Here is a 20,983-nt window from a genome sequence, read left to right as displayed (position 1 = left end):
ATAAACATAAGAGAGTCACTAGTTAAATACTGAGTGCGTGCGAGGAGGAAAGGTATCAAACAACTTATATGAACTCTTACTCTTTTCTCAAGTAACATGTTATGCGAAACCAATTCCCTCTTCTTTTATGTTCTTCCTATGTTTTTCAAACCATCCTTCTCATTCTCTGCTACCTTTACTATTAACAAATATACTCTGAATCTCACCTGGAGGGACCTAGGGCGGCCACCTTGGCTCGCCCTAGTGGTGGCTCCGCCACTGACAAGGGTTATGCGGCCATTGGTCCCAGCAGAGGTAATGGTTGTTCCAGCTTGATGTGCATGGCCTCCAGGACTTGATCTAGCTTCGCCAATTCTCCATCCTTGAACAGAATTCGCCAATTTCTCAACATGTTCACCATTTTTCTTATTACCACAAGAGTGAGTAATTTTGTAGGGTCATTACATAAAAAATTATAGTTGATGAAAAATAGGAAGCAAGATGGATGCAAGGTCACATGACCATATGAGTAGCTGGAGCTGGTGGCTGAAGTGGTGTGAGAGAAAAATAATATTGGCTGACTGGTGGTTAGAAGCTAGTGCTAAAGTGGTGTGAGAGAAAAATAATGTTGGGCTGAAAGATGGTGGAGCTGCCGAATAGAGCGTCACGTTCGTAGTTTGAGGCCACGACCACGACTCCCGTAGTCCCGTCCCCTCCTCCCAACAGTCAGCACGAAACCGAAACGAGTCCACACGGGCCGCTCGGCGTCGCCGTCCGTGGCGGCCCCCGCCGCCGCTTGCCGGAGTAGTAGTAGCAGCAGTAGCAGGGGAAGGGCAAGCGTGGCCGGATGGGGGTCCTGGGCGACGCCTCGGAGTGGTGCTTCTGCTCCGGCGGGGCTAAGCTGGAGCGGATCAAGTCCAGGCTCCTTGCCGCAAAGGGCGCCGCCGTAGCTGCCGTATCCTTCCCCAACGGGGACGACCGAGGAGGGGGAGGGGGAGCTGGAAGCAAAGGCGGGAGCGGGTTCCTCATCCACCGCGGCCTCCTGCTCACCACGCACGGCACCATCCCCTCGGCCGCCGCGGCGGGCGCCGCCGAGGTTCGGCTCAGCCACGGCCGCCTCCTAGCTCGCCTGGTGCCGCATAGGTAACAACGCATTCCTCGGCCTCCCCTGTTTAGCTTTCCCTTGGCTTAGTTTGAATGTGCAATGCGGTGCCAGGCGACTCGATTTTTTTGGGGGCAAGTTCATCCCCCATGAATCTCTTGGTTGCCGCATGAAAAGTTTGGATTTTGGGTTAGAAGCGGCAATTTCTTTGTGCTGCACTTGACCTGATTATGAGATGCGACACCTCCTTGACCGTGGTGTGAAAGGATTTACATTCAGTGAATTGAAAGCTGGTAATTTTCTTAGCAATTCACACTTCCCAGGTGTATGAGATTCATATTTTTTTTGGTGAATTTATGTACCAAAGGCTGATTTCTGCATTTTAGAAATGGGGTTTTTGTTTGCGTGGAAGTTAGAGACTCGGGTCCATTGTGCTGGGGTTGACTTCCATGTGGTTCAGGAGATTATTTTGGGCTTGTGGTCATGGACTCAGATAATCTTGATTTTGTTGATGCACTTAGTCATGTAGCAACTAGCAATAGTATTACATGTTGATGGGGATAGAATTTTCATTTTATTTGGTTGGTGAGGAACAGGACAGTATGAGTGCATTATGCTGCCTTGTTGATAGGATTTTTTTAGATTAAATATCTACTAGTAGCAGATATATATGGACCAATGTAACAATAGAGATGTATGCTCAGTTGCTCACTGACTCAGGCTCCCAGCCTGACTGAATGACATGTAGGTTAGAAAGGTTTGCTGCCATTTTGTAAGGGACGGGTGACTAATGCTGCCTTGTACAACAGTGGACAACTTTAAGCCTAGTACAGGATGGCATAAATTCTTTTCAAGTTTAGATTGCTGATTGACTAATGGTTACATAAGAATCTGTGGGATGTAATACTGCTGAAAAGTGGTCCTTGGATCTACTTATATTCACTTAATTGATGAGTGCAGGACATGTTTTTAATGCATTCTTAAGTCTTAACTCAACATGGGATGAACCTGGATTTTCCTCTCAAACACTTTATTGTCCGACACCCAGATATTCAAATTACCTGTACGGAATGATGAAAGGATATAAAAACGCTTTCGATGATAGCAGGGGCAACTCCTTTCTTAAAAAAAAAAGGATATAGAATCTTTAAAAAAGTTGCCATGAAGAAGATAAGATAGACTGTACATTCTCCTTGTCGTTAGTGGTTGAATAAACTAAAAAGGTATAAGAACTCGAATGGGGCTTTGTTCCATGGCTTTGCAGCTTACTTACTGGTCCACATTTCATGTCTTCATTTCAGGATATTTATGACCAGCCCTATTCTTGACCTTACAGTAGTCGGTCTTGATGTCGTGGATGATCACTCAAGTTCACATGGGCAACAGCCTCATTTCTTAAAAACTTGCTTGAACCCCAGCTTGGACCTTGGCAGTACGGTTTTGCTAGTGGGACATAACAGAAGGGATTTGGCTGTAGGCAAGGGGAAGGTTGTAATAGCTACAGACAATCTTATAAAGTTCTCAACTGATGAAGTCTTGTGGCATCCTGGATCTGCTGGGTTTGATATGTATGGAAATCTAGCTTTTATGGTATGTGATCCCATGAAAATGGCCCCTTCTACACCTAATGGGTATGCTTCCGCATCATCAACTGCTCTTCTTTCATCAAGAAAGGATGCGCCTATACAGTTTGGGATCCCTATCCCTGCAGTACGTGAATGGTTAAAACAGCACTGGAATGGTAGCTTAGAAGATGTTAGCAAGCCAATGATGCCTCCTGCACGATTGACAACCTCCGGAGAACAAAGTGGTCGTTCTTTCTTTGGTCATCTTCGTTTTATTAAGACCACAGAGCGAGAGGGTGGTGATATCTTGTCATCCTCACAGATACCACCTAGACAGATTTGGCAGCACGGAGCATGCAGTTCAGCATCTGCCAAGATTTCACATGGCAAAAATGATTCGAGTGTCTCACGATCTTTCCATGGGCAAAACGAGCTGACGTCAAAAATGTGCAAAGCTAAGAACGAGCAAGCTGATTCACTTATGGACATTAGCCTTCCTCCTGAGAATTCAAGATCCATTCGCCTACCGCTTCCCTTGAAGCACATGATACCTGGTGAGAACAAGAATGAGGCGCACATGCCAGCTCCACATGGAACACATCCATCTAATGTGCAAATCAACTGTGGCACTCTTCACAATGTTGCTTACCAGGAAAATTGCTGGAGTGAGGTGCAGTCCAGTTCCTCCCCACTTGCGATATCCGAAATAAGAGATGAGAGGGACGGTTTTAGCAGCGGGAAGGAGACAATATACTCTGCTGAAACAAGGGAAAGCCGGAACATCCCAAGTCCAAAGGATAAAAAGGCCGAGACAGTTGGTCGATCCCAAAGCTTCATGAATCATAACAAATGGGACTCGCCTAAAAGTGTTGGATCATCAAAAGGAGCACCCTCAAAGTCGCGCACCTTCATCCCCCCGAGAAAACCGCATCTACAGGCTGCAGCCATTTCACAGAAGAGCCAAGATTATTTCAGCCCAACCGTCTCCTCCAACATGAAGAAGAGGAACTTATCCCAGACTCCCATGAAGCCCAGGCTGCGTGCTCAGGTTGTCTCCAAATGGATAACTTGATGCATTGACCTGTTCCCGGGATCATACATACAAAGATAACACCTTTGTTTAGTCAGTTCCCACGGGGAATCTCTCCTTTCTTTTCCCTTCTTCCTGTAGTTGTATCATGTAAATGTATTCTAGTCATGAACTACTCTCTGGTCATTCTTTTCAGGACACCAGAAATTAGAAGATATTGCTCTTTACCGTGTAATTCTCTAGTGATGGGGGTAATTCACAGGAATGCATTTGTTCGTTCTGGATTATCCATGAGGCGTTCTACATGGCTATGCCATTTTTTTCCTGCACAAGAATGAATGATATCTAGTATATGCTCTGACTAAGCGGACAGATCTGTAGCTGTGCTGTTTTCTTTTCTTGCAATGTCCAATTCCGCTTCAGCTCAGTCGTCAGCGTTAGCCTCTCTTATATTTTAACCACCGTTTGATCGATATCCGACGGTCGTGGGCTACGCATTTACCACTGGTAGAGGCCCCTCATGAGACGCCGTGGCCGAACCAAGATTTTAAATAGCCGGCTATAGTTTCCGCTATAGACGGCTATAGCTTTTAGGAAGGCCAGACGTTATGGCATTTAGTCCGCTAAAGCCGGCTATAGCCCGCTAAATGCCAGCTATAGCCTGTTAAACACCGTAACGGTAGCTCTGCCGCTAAACGTATTAGCCGGCGATTTAAAACATGGGGCCGAACCCCGAACCCCCCAGGGGCCCCAACGAATTCCATTCTCTCGTCGTCGTCCCTTCCTTCCCCTCCCCCTACCTCCACGGCTCCACCCTCTCCACCGCAGCGCGAGCTCACCGATCGGGGCCGGTCCCCTTCGCCGCACCGTACGCGGCCGGACGGCCGGAGATCCGGTACCTGCGCCCCTTCTCCCTCACCCCTATCTCAAGCGACGTGTGCGGCCTTCGTGACGCTGACCTCTTGGATCCGGCGGAGGTAGGGGAACCCGTGAGCGATCGGGAGCGATGCGGCAGCAGCGGGGCGGGGTCGGGGGCGGACTCGGGGGCGGGAGGACGGGGGACGACCCGGGGCTCCTGACGAGGGCTGTGGACAAGGTGTTCCGCTTCGTCCGCCTCGCCGAGTTCGAGATCCTCTTCGTCCTCTTCTTCCTCGTCGCCTTCCTCCTCTTCAAGGACCTCGTAAGCACCCGCATCAACCCAGTATGGCCATATCTCGCCGCTCTTCACTAGAATGAGATCGAGTAGGGCAGTTCAATACCCAACTCGCATGGCGCCGTTTTGTCAATTTGGTACTGCGTGGCTATGATTTTTGACGAGCACAGTAGTTCCATTCTGATAGCCTGATAGGAATGCGTTAAATGGTCGTTGAGGACTCGGCTAAAATCACATAAGATATGTATTGGTAGCTTAGTGAATGCCGATACTCTTCATCCATAAAGCTTAGAATTTCCCTAGCATAGATAATAAAAGGTAGAATGGTGGTATTTCTATCCATAATATTGTAGATCTTTCTACTATGTGAATTATACTGTTTGAGTGTTTGGTAGAAACCACAAGGTTTGACTTCATATGCATTGCTGAGATTCCGCCATCCGGATAAATTTGACGGAAGACCTAGCTCGTACCTTGAAATAATTATTAAGAGATCAGCTGAAATTATAGAAGTTACAGTAGCTTACTCAATGCAAATACCTCCTTCACACAACCTGGAATTTTCATTGATTGGATGGCAGGTAGAACACATCTCTAAAAAACAGTTAGATTGCTAGTTTTTACTTTTGGTCCTTGGTAGGCCTTTCTGGCATATGAATTATGATGTTTGAATGTAAAACCCCTTTCGGAATCGATATAATAGAAGCGACATATGTATTTTCTTAGTTTGGTTATCCAAATTGTTTGATTTCGAGGCCTACCTATTACACTGACATGTCTCAGTGGCAAATCATGTCCATATGTGATTTAGTTACCTGAATGCAGAATGGTTTTGCAGATTGTTTTATCTGGTATTTTGGAAGTTTTATCTTACACTGGTTATTGAATGAATTTTGCTGCAGATGTCGCGACCTGAATACAATCAGATATTTGTCAAGAAGCCTGATCTGGATGACCCCTGGCCTTAGAGGGTACAGAACGTATAATGTTCATAGTTGTAGCTTGGTCTTTTTGCAAGTGTATTCTTCTTTGAAGCCCGGTGTGACTGGTCCCTTTTTTGTCAGGAACCTTTTTTTGACTATGACTAAATAGACTATTCTCTTCAGTGACGATGAATATATTTTGCAAGCTATTTTCTTTACATCAAGACCAAATTTTCATGTAAATATTGCTGTGCAGCCATACTCAGGTTGTTGGTAGCATTTACACTCTGTTTATGTTGTGTGAGGAACCATGAGTCCTAGGTGAAATTGATCTGATAAGTCCATTGCTTTCGGGTGGTCAGTTCTAAGTTGCACAACCATGGCACTTAAATTCAATCACTGGGCATTTTTTCTAATAGTTGACGAATGGTTGCTTGACGGCAAGGTAACTGTGATATAACTTTAAATATTATGCGCCAGTGTCATATAAATTCAGACTTACTTATTTTGCAGGATCCAGGAAATGCAAATAAGAAAACCGTATTTTTCAAGATAGCCTGTTTGGCTGGATTATTGAAGAACTAGCGTGGTCTTAGAAGGTTAGTCAGCTCCAAAGGTTCGGTGGATAATCTAAGAGCTCGGTTATGCCTTTGTTGGCACGAGCGAGTACTCATATCTGATGGGGTCGTGATGAGCGATGGCTGATGCCAAGGAATCGATAGAAAGAAGACAACTGATCATAGAGGTTAAGAATCATTCTTCTTTCAATCAAAAAAAAAAAAAAAGAGGTGAAGAATCATAGTAATCTGGTACTCTGGTAGCTCACCCGAACGACGGTAAGTACGTAGATCATCGGTCCTTGCGTATCAGAAGTACAAGGGATTGGAGGATTCAGTTCACTCTCCAAGAAGCAAGTAACCTTTAGTCAAAACATTTCTTTTTTTTTCGTGGATGCTGCGGCAGCTTCGGAGTGAGCATCACCAGATTCGTCGCACATTCACGTGTGTGCACGCGTCAACATCGTTGCGTGAGATCCAACCTAACGGAAACGTCAAAGGGTTAAAGAAATCTTTTTGAGTAGCAGGTTCGGCGGAAGTTGGCGTACGCCAACTCAACTCGAGTGCTCGAGACACTGAAAAGAGAACTGAGGCATAAATTTCGACACGATCAGACTGCAGTTTCTTTCCCCTCGAGCAAACCACTATTTGATAAAAAAAAAAGTTTGAATGAAAATAGCACATGGTCTTCCAAAATTTCATTGAATTCAAAACAGAAAAAGAATGTTCTTATTTCCGAAGACGGGGCTGAAATTTCTGTTCTGGGCCAGTCGGCAGGGCGCGTCGGCGGCAGGATCCGGTGGGCCCGTCGCCTCCGCGCTTTTTTAACTCCTCGGCCATCCCGACGCCGCACGCGGGTCGCCCAGCTGGCTGCCCCCCCCCCTCCCAGCCAGGCCGCCACTCCTCCGAGATCCAGCCCCCGCCTCGCCTCGGAACGAGATCCGCTGCAGTTGAGTTCCCTGCAATGGTGTCCCTGACACGTGGGCCCCACACACGCAGGCCCACCTGTCAGTGACCCAACTGCAGGCTGCCGAACTGCAGCGATCCCTGTCCCCTCGCCTCGCCTCGCCGCGCCGACGCACGGATCTCGTCTCGCCGTCCGCCCCGTCGCGATGCACAGGCGCGCCCCCGCCGCGGCCCTCCTCGTCGTCCTCGCGCTCTCCGTTTCTGTTTCCGTCTGCGCTGCCGCCGACCAGGTCAGCATTTCCCGCCACCTCCCCGTCCTTTGCTCCTCTCCTCTCCCCGCGGGGCTCTGACAGTCTTACGTTCCGGGTGCTGCGTTCCTGTCGTCAGGTCGCTAATGGCGCTGCTGGGAATGGCACCGGCGCCGGCGCCGCCCGACTGGACCGGCGCACCAAGGTGAGCAAGCGCACGCTGTGTGTCTGAAGTCTGAACAAACCAGAGCATTGGCTCTGAAGAACCAGAGCTGGGTTGGTCTCTCTCTCTCTCTCTCTCTGAACGGTCCCTTCCCGTGTGTTCTGCTTTCTCAGATGTTCCTCCAGACGGCGCGGGCGCGCGGGGACTCTGCTGCGGCGCAGGAGCCGGGCCTTGGGCTCTTCGACGCCTTCTTTGCCAGCCTGTCCATCATCGTCGTCAGCGAGGTGAGACCATCGCGACAGCGATGCCCGTGGAGTTGCTTCTGCTGCGCGAATACGGTCTTTCCTTTCGGAAGTCTGTTTCTGAATTTTCTGTGTCTCCTGGCCTGAAGATTGGGGATGAGACGTTCATCATCGCGGCACTGATGGCGATGCGGCACCCCAAGTCGACAGTGCTCTCTGGGGCACTGTCGGCGCTGGTCGTTATGACAGTAGGTGAAACTGAAGCTTTTGCAGTTCGCAGCAGCTATCTGGTGGGTTAAAATGGATTCAAGTTTGGTGTAACTGATCCTTCTCTGGGCGTGCTTTTCCTTTCAGGTGCTGTCAACTGGGCTAGGCAGAATTGTTCCAAATTTGATATCAAGGAAGCACACTAACAGCGCAGCAACTGGTATGACCAATCTGACTTTTATCTTGTTGTGTTAAAGCTAGTCCAAGGTTAGAGGTCCTATACGTTGGGGAATAATGATCGGATCATTAGAAGAAATGAGTAGTACTAACTCTTCATTATTTGTTCAGTCCCGGAAGCACCTGAACTGGTACCCTAGATGTTACATACAAACATGATACAACTACTCAAATCAAAATTCATGTTTTAGATATTTATACTTGAAATTTACTGTTTGTTCATGAATGTGAGTAGATAGAGCTAGTATAAATTGTCACAGTGTTATATAATTGAAGATTTGTGCTTTTAATCATGGATATTCACTATAAGAGCCAATTTAAAATCCATCACGGGAAATAAAAAATGATACAAAGAAAGCATTGAGCTCTAAAGGTCTTCTCATGGTGTATGTACATACTCATTCTAGCAGAAATACTTTTAATCTCATGTTTTTTGAGATGTGACATGCAATCGGAATATCAATTTAGTTCTGTTCTTCTGTAGCATGTACCAATTCATTCAGTGATGTCTTATCTCCTCTTTTGTTTTTTTTGGGTGTTTCAGTCCTTTATGCATTCTTTGGGCTACGTCTGCTGTACATTGCCTGGAGATCAGATTCCAAGGCATCGCAGAAAAAGGAAATAGAAGAAGTATGTGTAATTTCTTACATCAACCCTCCACCCTCTTTGTCATTTACATAACAGGCAGCCTCCATCTGTGCTAGATATAGTGTTAAGAACTTTTGAGTCCATAATCTCTCTGAGTTCCCTAAACATGAACTATTTAGGATCATACCGTGCTTGAAAGTTGAAACTTAATTGCTGAAGTAAAGAGTGAGTAATACAACTACTACTCATTATCTGGCAAGATGCTATTTTGTGCATTCCTACTGTGCGCATTGGTTGCGGTAACCTGTTAGTGTCATGGTCTTTGTTCATCGTATGAGTTAACATATACAGGTAGAGGAAAAGCTGGAAGCAGGTCAAGGGAAGTCAACATTTAGACGTGTTTTCTCGAGATTCTGCACTCCTATTTTCTTGGAGGTAGATTTCCCTCCCTTCTCATTTTACACAATTTCATTTCTCAGAAACTTACATTTGCTTGGGCCAGCTGCTCATGACACTGGCATTTTGGAATGGATGGAAAAATCTTATGCAATCGTATTCCTTTCTTTGAGAGGATTTATAATCCTTTTAAGCAGTGTGTTTTTTCTTTTAACACTAAATGTTGGTGTACAATGCTTAAAGCATATGATCGCTGAAGCTGCACCTGTGTAATGTTTTTAACTGGTTTTATGTATGACTTGTTTTGGTTTCAGTCATTTGTGTTGACCTTCCTAGCAGAGTGGGGCGACCGGAGTCAGATAGCTACGATTGCGGTATGTTCATCCTAAATTCCAAGTTCGTAACTGAGTCCACAAAAATGAACTGTAACTGAACTTCAAGCATTGACCTCAATGCAGCTGGCAACGCACAAAAACGCGATCGGTGTTGCTACAGGAGCAACCTTGGGGCACACCATCTGCACATCGATTGCGGTGGTGGGTGGCAGCATGCTGGCGTCCAAGATATCTCAGGGCACGGTTGCGACCATTGGAGGCCTCCTCTTCCTCGGGTTCTCTCTTTCGTCGTATTTCTACCCACCATTGTAGTAGCACCCTGTCATGTCTGTCATCCTTCTAGTTCCTCCTGCTAGCCCCCACCCCACTCACCCAACCCTCTGTGGCCTTCTCACCGTGCCCAGCATCCTCATCTGATCCAGTGATCCTTGGGCCGCGGCACACGATCTTTTGTTGTACCAGTGTACACGGGTATGTGTAGGGATACGATCGATGCCAGGCAGCTGATTGCCAATTGTAAAACTATACAAGTACTCATGAATTCAAAAAGAAACAGAAGACGAGGTGTTCTGAATTCCTGATTGACGCGGCAACAGGTACGTGTCATCGGCGGCAATCTGCTAGCTGAGCTAGTAGTTGAACCACCACCGCCACCGGCCGATGATCTTGCCGACGTACTCGTGGCGGTGCGGTTTCTTCCGGCACATGGTGGGGAAGAGCCCGAGCACGTGCTGGCACTCCCTGAGCACCACGTCCCCGACCAGCTTCTTCTCCCGCACCTGCCGCGGCGCGTCCGGAGGCAGCTCCAGCTCCGGCGGCGGCGCAGCCGGAGGCGGAGCCGGACCCCGGCCCGGACCCGGCGCCGCTGCAGGACCCTGGCCTGGACCCGGCGCCGCCACCGGCCCCAGCGTCTCCGCCGCCACCTTCGCCTTGGGCGCGGGGCCGCCGCCGCCGTGCTTCCCGGTGACGAGGAACATGTGGCCGTCCTGGAACAGGTAGCGGCAGCCGCCGTTGTCGACGCGGCACTCGGACGCCCAGGTGGCGCAGCTGTTGAAGACCACCACGTCCTGGAGGAAGTTGCCCATGTACCCCCACTTGCAGAAGATGACGTAGGGGTCGGACTGCGGCTGGAAGAAGGCCTGCTGGGGCTTGTAGGGATCGAGGATGAAGTAGTGGAAGTACTCCCAGTTGCCCGAGAAGGCGGCGCGGCAGCTGAGGATCATCTGGCCCCCCGTCATGGTGCTCAGCATGGACAGCGAGTGGTTCTGCCCCGGCGGCGCCGGCCCCGAGCCCTCCTGGGGCCCCGCCGCGTGCGGGGACAGCATGCCCACGATGATCACCACGGACGGGATCGCCACGAACACGAACGGGATCGAGATGATGGTCAGCTTCCGGAGCAGGTCCTTCTTCTTCTCCTCCATTGCCGATTGGTTTCGCGCTTCTCCTCTCGTCTTTCTCTCTCTCTCTCTCTCTCTCTCTCTCTCTCTCTCTCTCTCTCTCTCTCTCTCTCTCTCTCTCTCTCTCTCTCTCTCCCCCTCTCTCCTGCGTAAAAAGGAACAGATGCACCATTGTTCACACTCACGTTGCGGTGCTTATTTTTAGAAGAGTGAAACCTATTTAGGGCATCTATCTGTTCTTAGAAAAACGGATGGCTCGAACTCGCATTTCTTTATTGAGTATTTGAATCTCATGGACGATGAATTGACAAATGTTTTATACATCATATGAATATACGATTGTATGCAAAATAGCAAATTGCAAGCATAAAAATTGAGATAGATGCAAAAAAGAGAGTTTGCATCTATCTCATAATCTCAATGTTTATTCGTGCAACTTGCTATTTAGCATACAATAGTATATGAGATAGACGTAAACTGCCAGCATGGATTCAAGAGTACGAGAAAACCACAAATGTGATGCATTACCTTCAAGGACCAGCACAAATTTTGCTGGAATTATTGCACAAGAAACAACTGAAACCCCACGGAAATCTCGAGAAAGAACCACACATCCTAAATGAGCATCTAAGCTATCGGATCAATGCCCTTGGACGTCACCCTTTGGAAACGAATGCATAGAGCATAGAGAGAGGGGCAGGGGCTCGGAGGAATGAAGGGAGGAATGGGGGAAGACGATGGAGGTCGATGTTGCCTTATATAGCCATGCGCACGCGCGTGACGTGTGAACCTACTACTCCGGTGGCGTGGCAACACCAAATTTGATCTGAGGATATATATGCCTCTTTTTCCCCGAAAGATATGGATGATTCCGGCATTAATTGATACTAGTATAACATCTGTGCATTGCTACGGATAACATAATAGATTTATATAAACTTTGTGCTTGTTCACTCTGTGTACTGATCGTGTTGTCATTATGTTGTGATTATGCGAGATATTGCTCCAGGATCCAATTGGTATTTTGATTGATTTGTCCGGGATCCAATTATGATTCCGATTGGTTTGTCCGGGTTTCAATTGATTGACGAACGGCTAGTTGGACTCACATATAGGGTGGACTAAGGCTCATCTGTCAATGACACAAGACGGACCAAGCTAAAATTTGAGATGAAAACCTTACTCGCTTTAGAAATAGTTAATTGATATGGAGAAAGCATAGTTCAGACACCAGAGGTGTCCGCTTTACAAACCTGCTCCACCAGAGGCAGGCCGGGGCATCAAAAAAGCCCCATACCAAGGTAAGAGTAACTCCAACAGCTTAGTTAAATTAGACTAGGCAAATGTATGTTTAGCTAGCCATTTAACTTTTTCGAGGATGGGCAACCAACAGCCTCTCTAATCTAGACTCTACATACTCCGTCCCTGCCCTGCTTGACACCGTGCACCGGCGGACCTCGACGCCGAGCCGCAGGTGGCCGCGGTGGGCGAGGTTGGCCGTCACGACGCACTCCAGCCGCATCCTCTCCGCTTCCAGGTCGCGGACGGCGCGGTCCATGGCGTCGCCCCGTTCTCGGAGGCCGGCTTGCAGCAAGGACAGGGCATGGGTGTCCCGGTCGACGCTGCCGCGGAAGGCCGCTGCGTCCCTGCCCAGCCTCGAGGCGAGCTCGTTGGCCAGCACCGCGTGAAGAGATGGTGAGGAGGTCCCGCGTGTTGAGCAGCATGATGGAGGCGTCGTCGTCACGGGCTCGCGGCGGAGCTCGACGCCACGACCAAGCTTGACACCGCGCTGCAGGCGGAGCTCGACACCGCAACCGACCTCGACGTCGCGCCGTAGGTGGAGCTCAAGGCTAAGCTCGGCGCCGTTCGGAGGCTACCACCACCAAGGGGCGCCGCCGTAGTGGGCCGCCGTCGCAGAGGGACGCCGCGGCGGGGCGCAGCAGCCACGGGAGGGACGCCGCGGAGGGCCACGGCCGTGGGGCGCCGCCGCCACAGGAAGGCCGCTGTGGAGGGGCGCCGTCGCCATGGGCCGTCGCCGCGGGAAGGCCGCCGCGCGAAGGGGCACAGAAGCCGAGGAGGCGGGCGAGGGACGCGGGGCAGAGTAGCGAGCGGATGGGACTCTGAGAATTGACGAGCGGAGAGGGCTCCATACCGAGTCAGATAGCGATGAAGGCAGTTGGAGAGGCTGTTGGATCTCATTTTTATCTCTATTTTGCTACCTTTAGCTAGCCAGTTTATTGTGAAGAAGCTATTGGAGTTGCTCTGAAGAAGGAAAGCTAATGACTCGCTAAAATGATGGTCTGCTAGCGCCGCGAGATGCTTTACTCCTGTGGACATTGAAAGCTTGGCCGCTTATTTTATCTCCTCGACAAGCCTGCTTGCTGACTGTGTTTGCTTGGTTTGTCAGCCAACCAGTCAGTAATATTGTTCTCTAATGTTAAATCAGCTCCAGCCACCAGGTACCAGTCAATAGTACTATTCTCTTATAACATATCAGCACCAGTCATCAGCCACAACCAAGCGAACACAAAAATACATTTGTTCCTCCCTCAATGCCCAAATCATCAATATGGCAAGTGAACGGGCTCCCTTAGCTTGTGCAGCCTCATTTAGATTTTGAAATCAAGAGGGCAGGTTATCAGTAGGTAGCCAAGAACCCGGATCAAAAAATTGGCAGTGAAACCAGTCACACACAGCTTCCAAATCGAGCAGGAAGCCAAAGGATGTCGGGTCAGTTGGTCACGGCAGGCCGGCGGCACCCCGTAGGTTGTGGGTTCGATCTTTGGTCGAGGCGAATTTCCACCTGCAGGTAAAAAAACCCCTCGTCTGCCTCATATCCAAAGCACTGTGGAGCCCGGTCTAACTCACAAGGCGACGAGCCCCCCGTGTACGGGTGGGGTAGGGGTTCGGGGGTTTTCTTAGCTTGCCGTGAGAAGATCATTCTACCTCTCAAACAATGTCGTGGAGACGGTCTTACCCCGCAAGTCAATTTTTTTCTCCAAATCGAGCAGGAAAAGAGCAACCCGGAAAGAGGTGCCTGTGCTGTCTCTAGGTTCCTCGCTGCCTGGCCTGAGGCCCTGTTTGGTTTTCCCTATCATACCATAGCACACAATTCCCGAGAAAAAAATCTTACATGCATTGAGTACTAAATAAAATTTATTTGCAAAATTTTTTCACGGATGGGTGTAACTTTTCACGAAGAATCTAATGATATTAATTAATCAATGATTGGCTACAGTGATACTACAGTAACCATCCTCTAGTCGTGCGGTCAAAGGTCTCATTAGATTCGTCTCGCGAAGTAGCGCAGGGCTGTGGAGTTAATTTTGTAAATTATCTTTATTCAATACTCCTAATAATTAGTCAAAATTTTTGTGCTACTCCAAACGGGGCATGAGACCGCCGAGAGGCCCCACGGCCCAACCGTCGTCCCGGTCCCGCAGCCGCCGCATCCTGCCTGAGTCAAAATAAAAATAGAAAAAAAAGAAAATCGTCTGCTCTTCTCCGCCGCCCTCCCATGTCCCATCCCTCTCTCCCTCAAAACCCCCGCGGCCTCCCCGAACCCGGCCCCGCATCCCGCTCGACCCCGAATCCCGATACCTCTCGCCGTCTCTGTAGTAAGCTTTCCCCGGGCATTTCTCTCTTCCCACCTTCTGTTCTGCTGCCTCGATGGTTCTGGTTCTTGATCCTCACCCATCGGAGCTGCGTGAGATTTCCGTGTTTCGCTGATGGGGTTTTCTGCTCTGGCTCTTCGCCTCTCGGCTGTCTTGATCCCATCCCCATTCCGTGCGGCTCTTCATCCTCGTCGGAATGGTTGCAATCTCGGTTGTTCTTCGTGCCACGATGGTTTTGGTTTTTGGTTCTTGAATCCGCGGCCCCGTTCTTCACCCTCGCCTTTTGGTTTCCTCTGATTCTTTGCCTTTCCGTACCTCGGTCTAATCTCCTAGTCCGTACGGTTCTTGATCCTTGGCAGAATGGTTGCGATTTCAATTGGCTTTGATTATTTTTTGCCCCTCTGGTTCCCGGCCCTTTTGTATTCCCCTCGGACCCCTCGTCCTTACGGCCCATGATCCTGCCGTAGCGTTCGATTCCTCTCCGTCTTCTTCTTGGATTTTCCCTTGTTTCCCCGTCTTTTTTTTCGCTTTATTGGGACATCCGCAATCGTAGGATTCTTGGTTTCTTCGTGGTTTCGGGTTTAACGGATTCGTCATTCATCCGACTCTTCTTTATTTTGGTTCCGTTGTTCCAGGCGTGATGGGGGACACGAGGCCGAGGGCGTGGGAGGCGGGCGAGAGCTCGCGGGATGCCAAGACTCCGCGGCTGGACTTGCTGGCTTCGGCTGCGTTGGAGCAGAACGATCTGTCGCGCTGGGACGAATGGCCGGAGGTGACAGGCGACAAGGATTGGTGCGATCACGTCCCCACTGACAGTGCCCACAAGGAGATTCTGGATTCGTCGCTGCTATCCGATGACGCAGGGAAGTGTGCGGATTGCCAGCGCGAGGACGCCGAGGAGGAGCCTGGGAAATGCCGGCCCGTGCATAGCCGTATCTTGGTGTGCCTGGAATGCGGCCGGCAATCCTGCGGGGATTCCGATAGTTATCTCCCATATGGTCATGCTCAGGACCACGCCAAGCATGAGCAGCATTGGGTTGCTGCGATGTTCGCTGATCCACAAGCTGGATTCTGCTTCAAGTGTGAAACTGAAGTGTCTGTGTATCCAGAGCAGGAAGAAATGCCAGGCGAAATTCAGGCAGGTGGTCATGGGTTTGGATCTGATGTGCACTACGGTCCTGGCAATGGGTCACTGGATATCGGGTTCACATGGCAATGCCATGAGTTCGGATCATCTAATGTGCAAGGCTATGCTATCAGAGGGATACCGAATCGCGGGAGCACATGCTACGTGAATGCAATTGTGCAGTGCCTCCTTGTGCTTGATAAACTGCGGGCAAGGATGTTAGGACCAGATGCTCCACCAGGTCAACTTGGCCTAGCACTAATGGAGCTTTTTGTGGAGACATGTGTGGAAGATGCTGTGGCAGGCATGCTGAACCCAGATAAACTCTTGAGAAGGGTACGCTTGCATACTGACAAGTTCGAAGCCTATAGAATGCACGACAGCCATGAACTGCTTGACTCCTTGCGCAGTGCTTTGCATAGCGAGGAAAATGAAATTGAGATTCCTAACAGGCAAAGAGTTGCTGCTACAGTAATTGATTCCATTTTCAGGGGTGAAATCTCTTATACACGGTCCTGCATTCGTTGCGGATCTAGTCTGGTTTTACACGATCAGTTCTGTGAGCTCTCACTGCCACTGCCATCAAAGGAGCATCCATCCAGAAGTGCTGCAGCACCAAAAACAAGCGAGTCTCTCAAATCTCAACCAAAGAAAGCTGCTACTCAACTAATTCCAACAAATGAGAAGATTACCTCGGAAAAGATCCAAGAAGTTGTCAAAAGCGGTGATTCTCATATTCTTGGTTCAGAATTGAAAGATGTCGTCGAGAAAACACCTGAGCCTTTGGAAGTTGGTGAGTTTATGCGCTCCTTCACCCATTCAAAAGTCCTGAGTGCATATTTTGGGGATATCCTAGTTTCCTAGACTGCACCATTGTCTCCACTGTTTTCGGGCTTGGTTTCCTGTCTCTGAAACCAAACTTACCCTGTAACCAACTTCTCTTAATGAAATATTAGTATGTGCTTAGGCACGGCCACGAAAATTTAGAGGGCCCTTTACCCACATCTACTGAAGAAAGAAGAAACCTTCAGGATGTGCATAGATAAGTGAGCAGGATGTTCAGCAGTATTAATGTGGCAACGCTGTTTGCTCAAGTGTAGTAGTTAAAACCACAATAGAATATACTTTGCCTTTTGAAATAATAAACTTCACTGGAAATGGTTGTTTAACTTGTGTGTGGGAAACTGGGAACTTCAAAAGAAGGCTGCTTCAAATGTGGAGGATAAAGATCCTAAAAAATTTGTAGAGGATGATAACTGTTTGTTGCATGATGCTATTTCCAGTACAATTAAGTATTATATCCTTGGTTATGCAGATTCTTCTGAAGCACAATGTATCTGGCAAAGCAAGGATGTTCTACAGGATCCTTTGGAGACTATGGAGGATAAAGCCTCATGTTCCGAACTTTCACGAGGGATCATTGAAGCGCCACCAAAGTCTGTTAGTTTTGTTCTCCAGAACTTGTCTAATGTCAAAGTTGAGCAAGTGATTGAGATGACAGCAGATTCCCACAGTCCAGAAGATATGGTTCCACCTCCACTTGTTGCTCCACTAAGTGAAAACGGTGCACCAATGGCATTAGGCAGTTCTGTAGATCAAAATGACAATGTTAATCCTGGTGATCTATTGAATCAGCTGGAAGTTAGTATACAAGCCAAGGAGAACACTTGCACAGGACAATTAACTGCAGAAGACAAAGAAAATGCTCGGAGTAGAGATGCTGTATATGATAAGGTGGTAGGGGTTAGCAATATTGTACCATCAATTGAGGACTGTCTATCACTGTTTTTTAAAGAACAGGTGGTAGAACGGAATTGTGATGATTGTCCCAAGGTTATTGAGGAGCCAAGTACCAATCAAAGTGAAAATGGTGGGCAGATGGTGTCAAGTACCACTGATAACACAGCAGTTGATGGAAATCTGACTGAACAGTCAGGCAGGTTAACATGCCACATTAAGCAATCTATTGAGCCAAACAGTTTGTCAGTGGAATGCAAATCTTCTTCAAGTAGGCAACCAGATGATTCTGATGCAAAGAGTGAAATTATACAAACAGAAGAAGTTAATACAGAAAGAATAAATTCTGGGATGAGTTATGGCGATAAAGAAATTGAATGTCATGATGGTATTCAAGAAGCTGTAAGTAGTTGCCTTCCAGCTGAGAAACAGACCGATCTGTTGAGCTCTGAGCATAGTCAAAATCTTAGCACGCCAAATCAGGACAGGAGTAAGCAAGTCGGGCTGGATCTTAGTGCAATCCAGTTAGAAGACAACCAAAACGAACAGAAAGAGAGGAGTGGATGTGCTATTGAAACACCTTGTATTACCAAGCTGCCATCTGTATTAACTCTTCATCTTAAGAGGTACATCAATTGTGGCAATGCCCATCATAAAAATGAAGCACATGTGAGCTATAAGGAGTACCTTGATGTAGAGCAATTCATGGACCCCAGGTACTTCTAGTTCTTTCATGATAATATCTAGTACTTCTATGCATTTCTAACTAGTGCCTGTCTGGCTGACTGAATAACTTTTATTTTTCTATGTCTTTATTGCCTAGTTTGTTGCTTCTACCTTGAAGAATACACAATATTCTCTGAAATAGCCTTTAGAGCACATGGAATTGTTGGTTAAAGACTTATTTAGAGACTCCATATTCAAGTGGTGTTCTCATTTGTGATCATGTGGACATGTATCCATATACTGTGCACACACTAGTTTTTGACTTTCCAATTCAACTACTAGAATTTATAAACAAGCATGTATCCTAGATAATGAAAATGAATGGCATTTAGAGCATACTCCTTTCGTCAAAACTTGGATAACTTCCCCTGTTTTGAATGTAATTACACAAATGCCACCTGTGACATATCCAGAAAGGAGTATTTGTCCACAAATGCCACCTCTAGAAATGTTGATGTTTCATTTGTGGTTTGTGAGAAAGGGAATTAGATGTTGATGCAAATGGTCCTACTATGTTTCCAACTAATTGCTGGTCCAGCTTGACATTTTTTTTTATTTTTCACCAGAATCCTGTGCTATCTGCCTGTCATAATCTTGTCTTAGATCAAAAACTGCTTTAGTGAATAAATTGCAATGGAATTTGCATGTACAATAGAACAGGTTATATTCACATATGAATTGAATAGACAGGTTATCTGCTACAAACCCCATTCATATTAGCAGCATATCACGTATGCGTGGATATTAAAAATATATATATATGCAAGTTAAAAAAAATAATTATCATATCTTAGAGCTCGTTATTACTGTGTTTGAGGTTACCTCTTAAATCCATAGCCTAGTAGCCTTTTTATTTGTTGAAATTTTTTATGTTTGGTATAATTCTGGTGCTCATATTTCAAAGATCAATGGATATACATAAACCTAGTATTCTTTAATGGGCTTCTTAATATTTGTGGAGCTTTGTTTGTCGATTATTTTTGTCAAATGTTAGTTACTTGAGAGGGGTCATATGGGTGTTTATTTGTAGTGATTGCTTGTGAGAAATATTCGATTTTTAGGATATATGATCAAGAATGGCATACCGTTGTTGATACTAAGTTATTATTAATTTATAGCCATACATTTGGTTTACCTTTTGTTTTGTTTTGTCTAATATTCAGCTCCGTGGACAAAGATAAATCTTTGTATCAGCTAGCTGGTGTAGTGGAGCACCGTGGACCCTCCATGAATGCCGGACACTATGTTGCTTACGTGAGAGCAAGGAGGCTTGGGAATCAGGAACAGCAGAGCAGCTGCTCTGCCTCATGGTTTTGTGCGGACGATGGTCACATCAGAGAAGTCACTCTAGAAGAAGTTCTCAAGCGTGAGTCATACATTCTTTTCTATGAGAAGATGGAAGACCAGCGTAAGATCTGACACACCTCATCAAATAACAGCCACCAAAACATGCAGATGAATGATATTAGCTAGCCTTCCTTGGTTCTTAATGATTGAGTTAGTGTACATGTTAGGCTCTGATCAAGTCAATTTTGTTTGCCCTAAAAAAAAAGTCTAATTTTGTTTTAGGGGGTTAAACTGACTGAAACTAGTACGCAATTAGAGTTTTTTGGCTGATCTGGTCAGTCTGATTCATATCCCATTATTACAGCTGCCTGCTAGTAGGATCAAACTATGAATGGAATGGGACACGTGGCATTGGTATGATGATTGTACAGGTCTTGTAAGAGGTGTGGGGTGGTACTGTCACCATGATAATGGTTTACAATAATGGAAAGTTTAGGACTTAGGAGTATTCCTTGATGCGTGGAGCTTTGCCAGAAATTCCAGCTTGGCGCATATTGTCTGCAATATGCTTTACACAACACTTCGAAGCTGCAATTGCATGCTCATTGTTATTTGTTTTGAACGTACTCTACTCTGCAACATTGCAGAAATTATACTGGCTTTTTGATGGTCTCGCCTAAACCTGATGTTAAACGGTCAATTGTCTGTTCCATCTGTCTCATCGAAAAGTTTGAACAGGTTGATGACTGAAGGCGACATTTCTTTCTTTTTGTGGAACACGCTCATCGCATGTCTGATAGAGTAGCTTAGTTTTGAGTGTGCTCTGTGCTAACATTCTGACTAGAGCAAATTCTTGAGACACCGGTCCATTCGGGGACTTTGTCTGCCGGCATGCAAGTCTTTCAGAAAGCGACATGCAGCACCATGGTAGTTTCCAGTGTTTTTTTTTGAAAGAATGGTAGTTTGTGACAAAGGAAAACTCATCAGGCGGTTTGGTCTTTCCTCTGTTCTTCTCCACGGCGTGGTCGTGGCAAGTGACACCCACTGTTCATATGCTGGCATGTGACAAGCGTGATGCTTCGCGGTAAATCTTACCTGCATAGAGTGCTAAATCCATATGAAATAAAACACGAAATGTATAGTTTGCTTGTAAATTGCGAGACGAATCTAATGAGCTTAGTTAGACTATGATTAGATACTAAATTGTTACGGTAATTGGTATAGTAAATATATGCTAATGACGAATTAATTAGTTCTAATAAATTCATCTCGTAGTTTACATACCGTTTCTATAATTAGTTTTGTGATTAGTCTTTGCTTTCTCTCTTTTTTTGGTTGGGTCTCTTGCTCTCTTGTGTTGCGCGCCGGAGTCGATGACAGAAAGAACAGCGTGCGGCGTTTGGAAGGTTCAGCAGCCGCTGCGCTGCGGTGCCAGTGATGATGGAGGGAACAGAGCTGGCACGCG

The 20,983-nt window shown here is 47.1% G+C and overlaps 5 protein-coding genes across 7 annotated transcripts; 4 read left to right on the top strand and 1 right to left on the bottom strand.

Annotated features, from left to right (window-relative positions):
- The first annotated feature begins 666 nt into the window (after positions 1-666).
- On the top strand, positions 667-3,963 carry LOC120679549. The gene is made up of 2 exons (XM_039961155.1): positions 667-1,122; positions 2,383-3,963. The coding sequence occupies exons 1-2, from the start codon at positions 827-829 to the stop codon at positions 3,716-3,718; spliced, it is 1,632 nt and encodes a 543-aa protein (XP_039817089.1). The 5' UTR covers positions 667-826; the 3' UTR covers positions 3,719-3,963.
- Positions 3,964-4,414: 451 nt separating this feature from the next.
- Positions 4,415-6,056, top strand: LOC120679885. Of its 3 annotated transcripts, none has more exons than XM_039961545.1 (3): positions 4,434-4,571; positions 4,658-4,856; positions 5,732-6,056. In XM_039961545.1, the coding sequence occupies exons 2-3, from the start codon at positions 4,683-4,685 to the stop codon at positions 5,795-5,797; spliced, it is 240 nt and encodes a 79-aa protein (XP_039817479.1). In that variant the 5' UTR covers positions 4,434-4,571; positions 4,658-4,682; the 3' UTR covers positions 5,798-6,056. The 3 variants fall into 3 exon arrangements, with proteins under 3 accessions (XP_039817478.1, XP_039817479.1, XP_039817480.1); XM_039961546.1 differs by having other exon boundaries at positions 4,474-4,571; positions 4,654-4,856; XM_039961544.1 differs by having other exon boundaries at positions 4,415-4,856.
- Positions 6,057-7,164: 1,108 nt separating this feature from the next.
- LOC120679905 (GDT1-like protein 4) lies at positions 7,165-10,205 on the top strand. The gene is made up of 9 exons (XM_039961563.1): positions 7,165-7,505; positions 7,603-7,668; positions 7,800-7,910; positions 8,018-8,116; positions 8,223-8,295; positions 8,857-8,942; positions 9,252-9,335; positions 9,611-9,670; positions 9,755-10,205. Exons 1-9 carry the CDS (start codon positions 7,422-7,424, stop codon positions 9,941-9,943), a joined length of 852 nt encoding a protein of 283 aa, XP_039817497.1. The 5' UTR covers positions 7,165-7,421; the 3' UTR covers positions 9,944-10,205.
- A 55-nt stretch (positions 10,206-10,260) lies between these two features.
- On the bottom strand, positions 10,261-11,061 carry LOC120679906. The gene is made up of 2 exons (XM_039961564.1): positions 10,555-11,061; positions 10,261-10,410 (listed from the first exon to the last, which is right to left on the bottom strand). Exons 1-2 carry the CDS (start codon positions 11,050-11,052, stop codon positions 10,261-10,263), a joined length of 648 nt encoding a protein of 215 aa, XP_039817498.1. The 5' UTR covers positions 11,053-11,061.
- A 4,221-nt stretch (positions 11,062-15,282) lies between these two features.
- Positions 15,283-20,026, top strand: LOC120679904 (ubiquitin carboxyl-terminal hydrolase 2-like). The gene is made up of 3 exons (XM_039961562.1): positions 15,283-16,561; positions 17,084-18,221; positions 19,395-20,026. Exons 1-3 carry the CDS (start codon positions 15,283-15,285, stop codon positions 19,648-19,650), a joined length of 2,673 nt encoding a protein of 890 aa, XP_039817496.1. The 3' UTR covers positions 19,651-20,026.
- Positions 20,027-20,983: the final 957 nt, after the last annotated feature.

Source organism: Panicum virgatum, chromosome 6N, assembly GCF_016808335.1.
Source record: "Panicum virgatum strain AP13 chromosome 6N, P.virgatum_v5, whole genome shotgun sequence".
Taxonomy (NCBI): domain Eukaryota; kingdom Viridiplantae; phylum Streptophyta; class Magnoliopsida; order Poales; family Poaceae; genus Panicum; species Panicum virgatum.
Note: the sequence above shows the minus strand (reverse complement) of the source record. Positions and strands in the feature narration are given on the sequence as shown.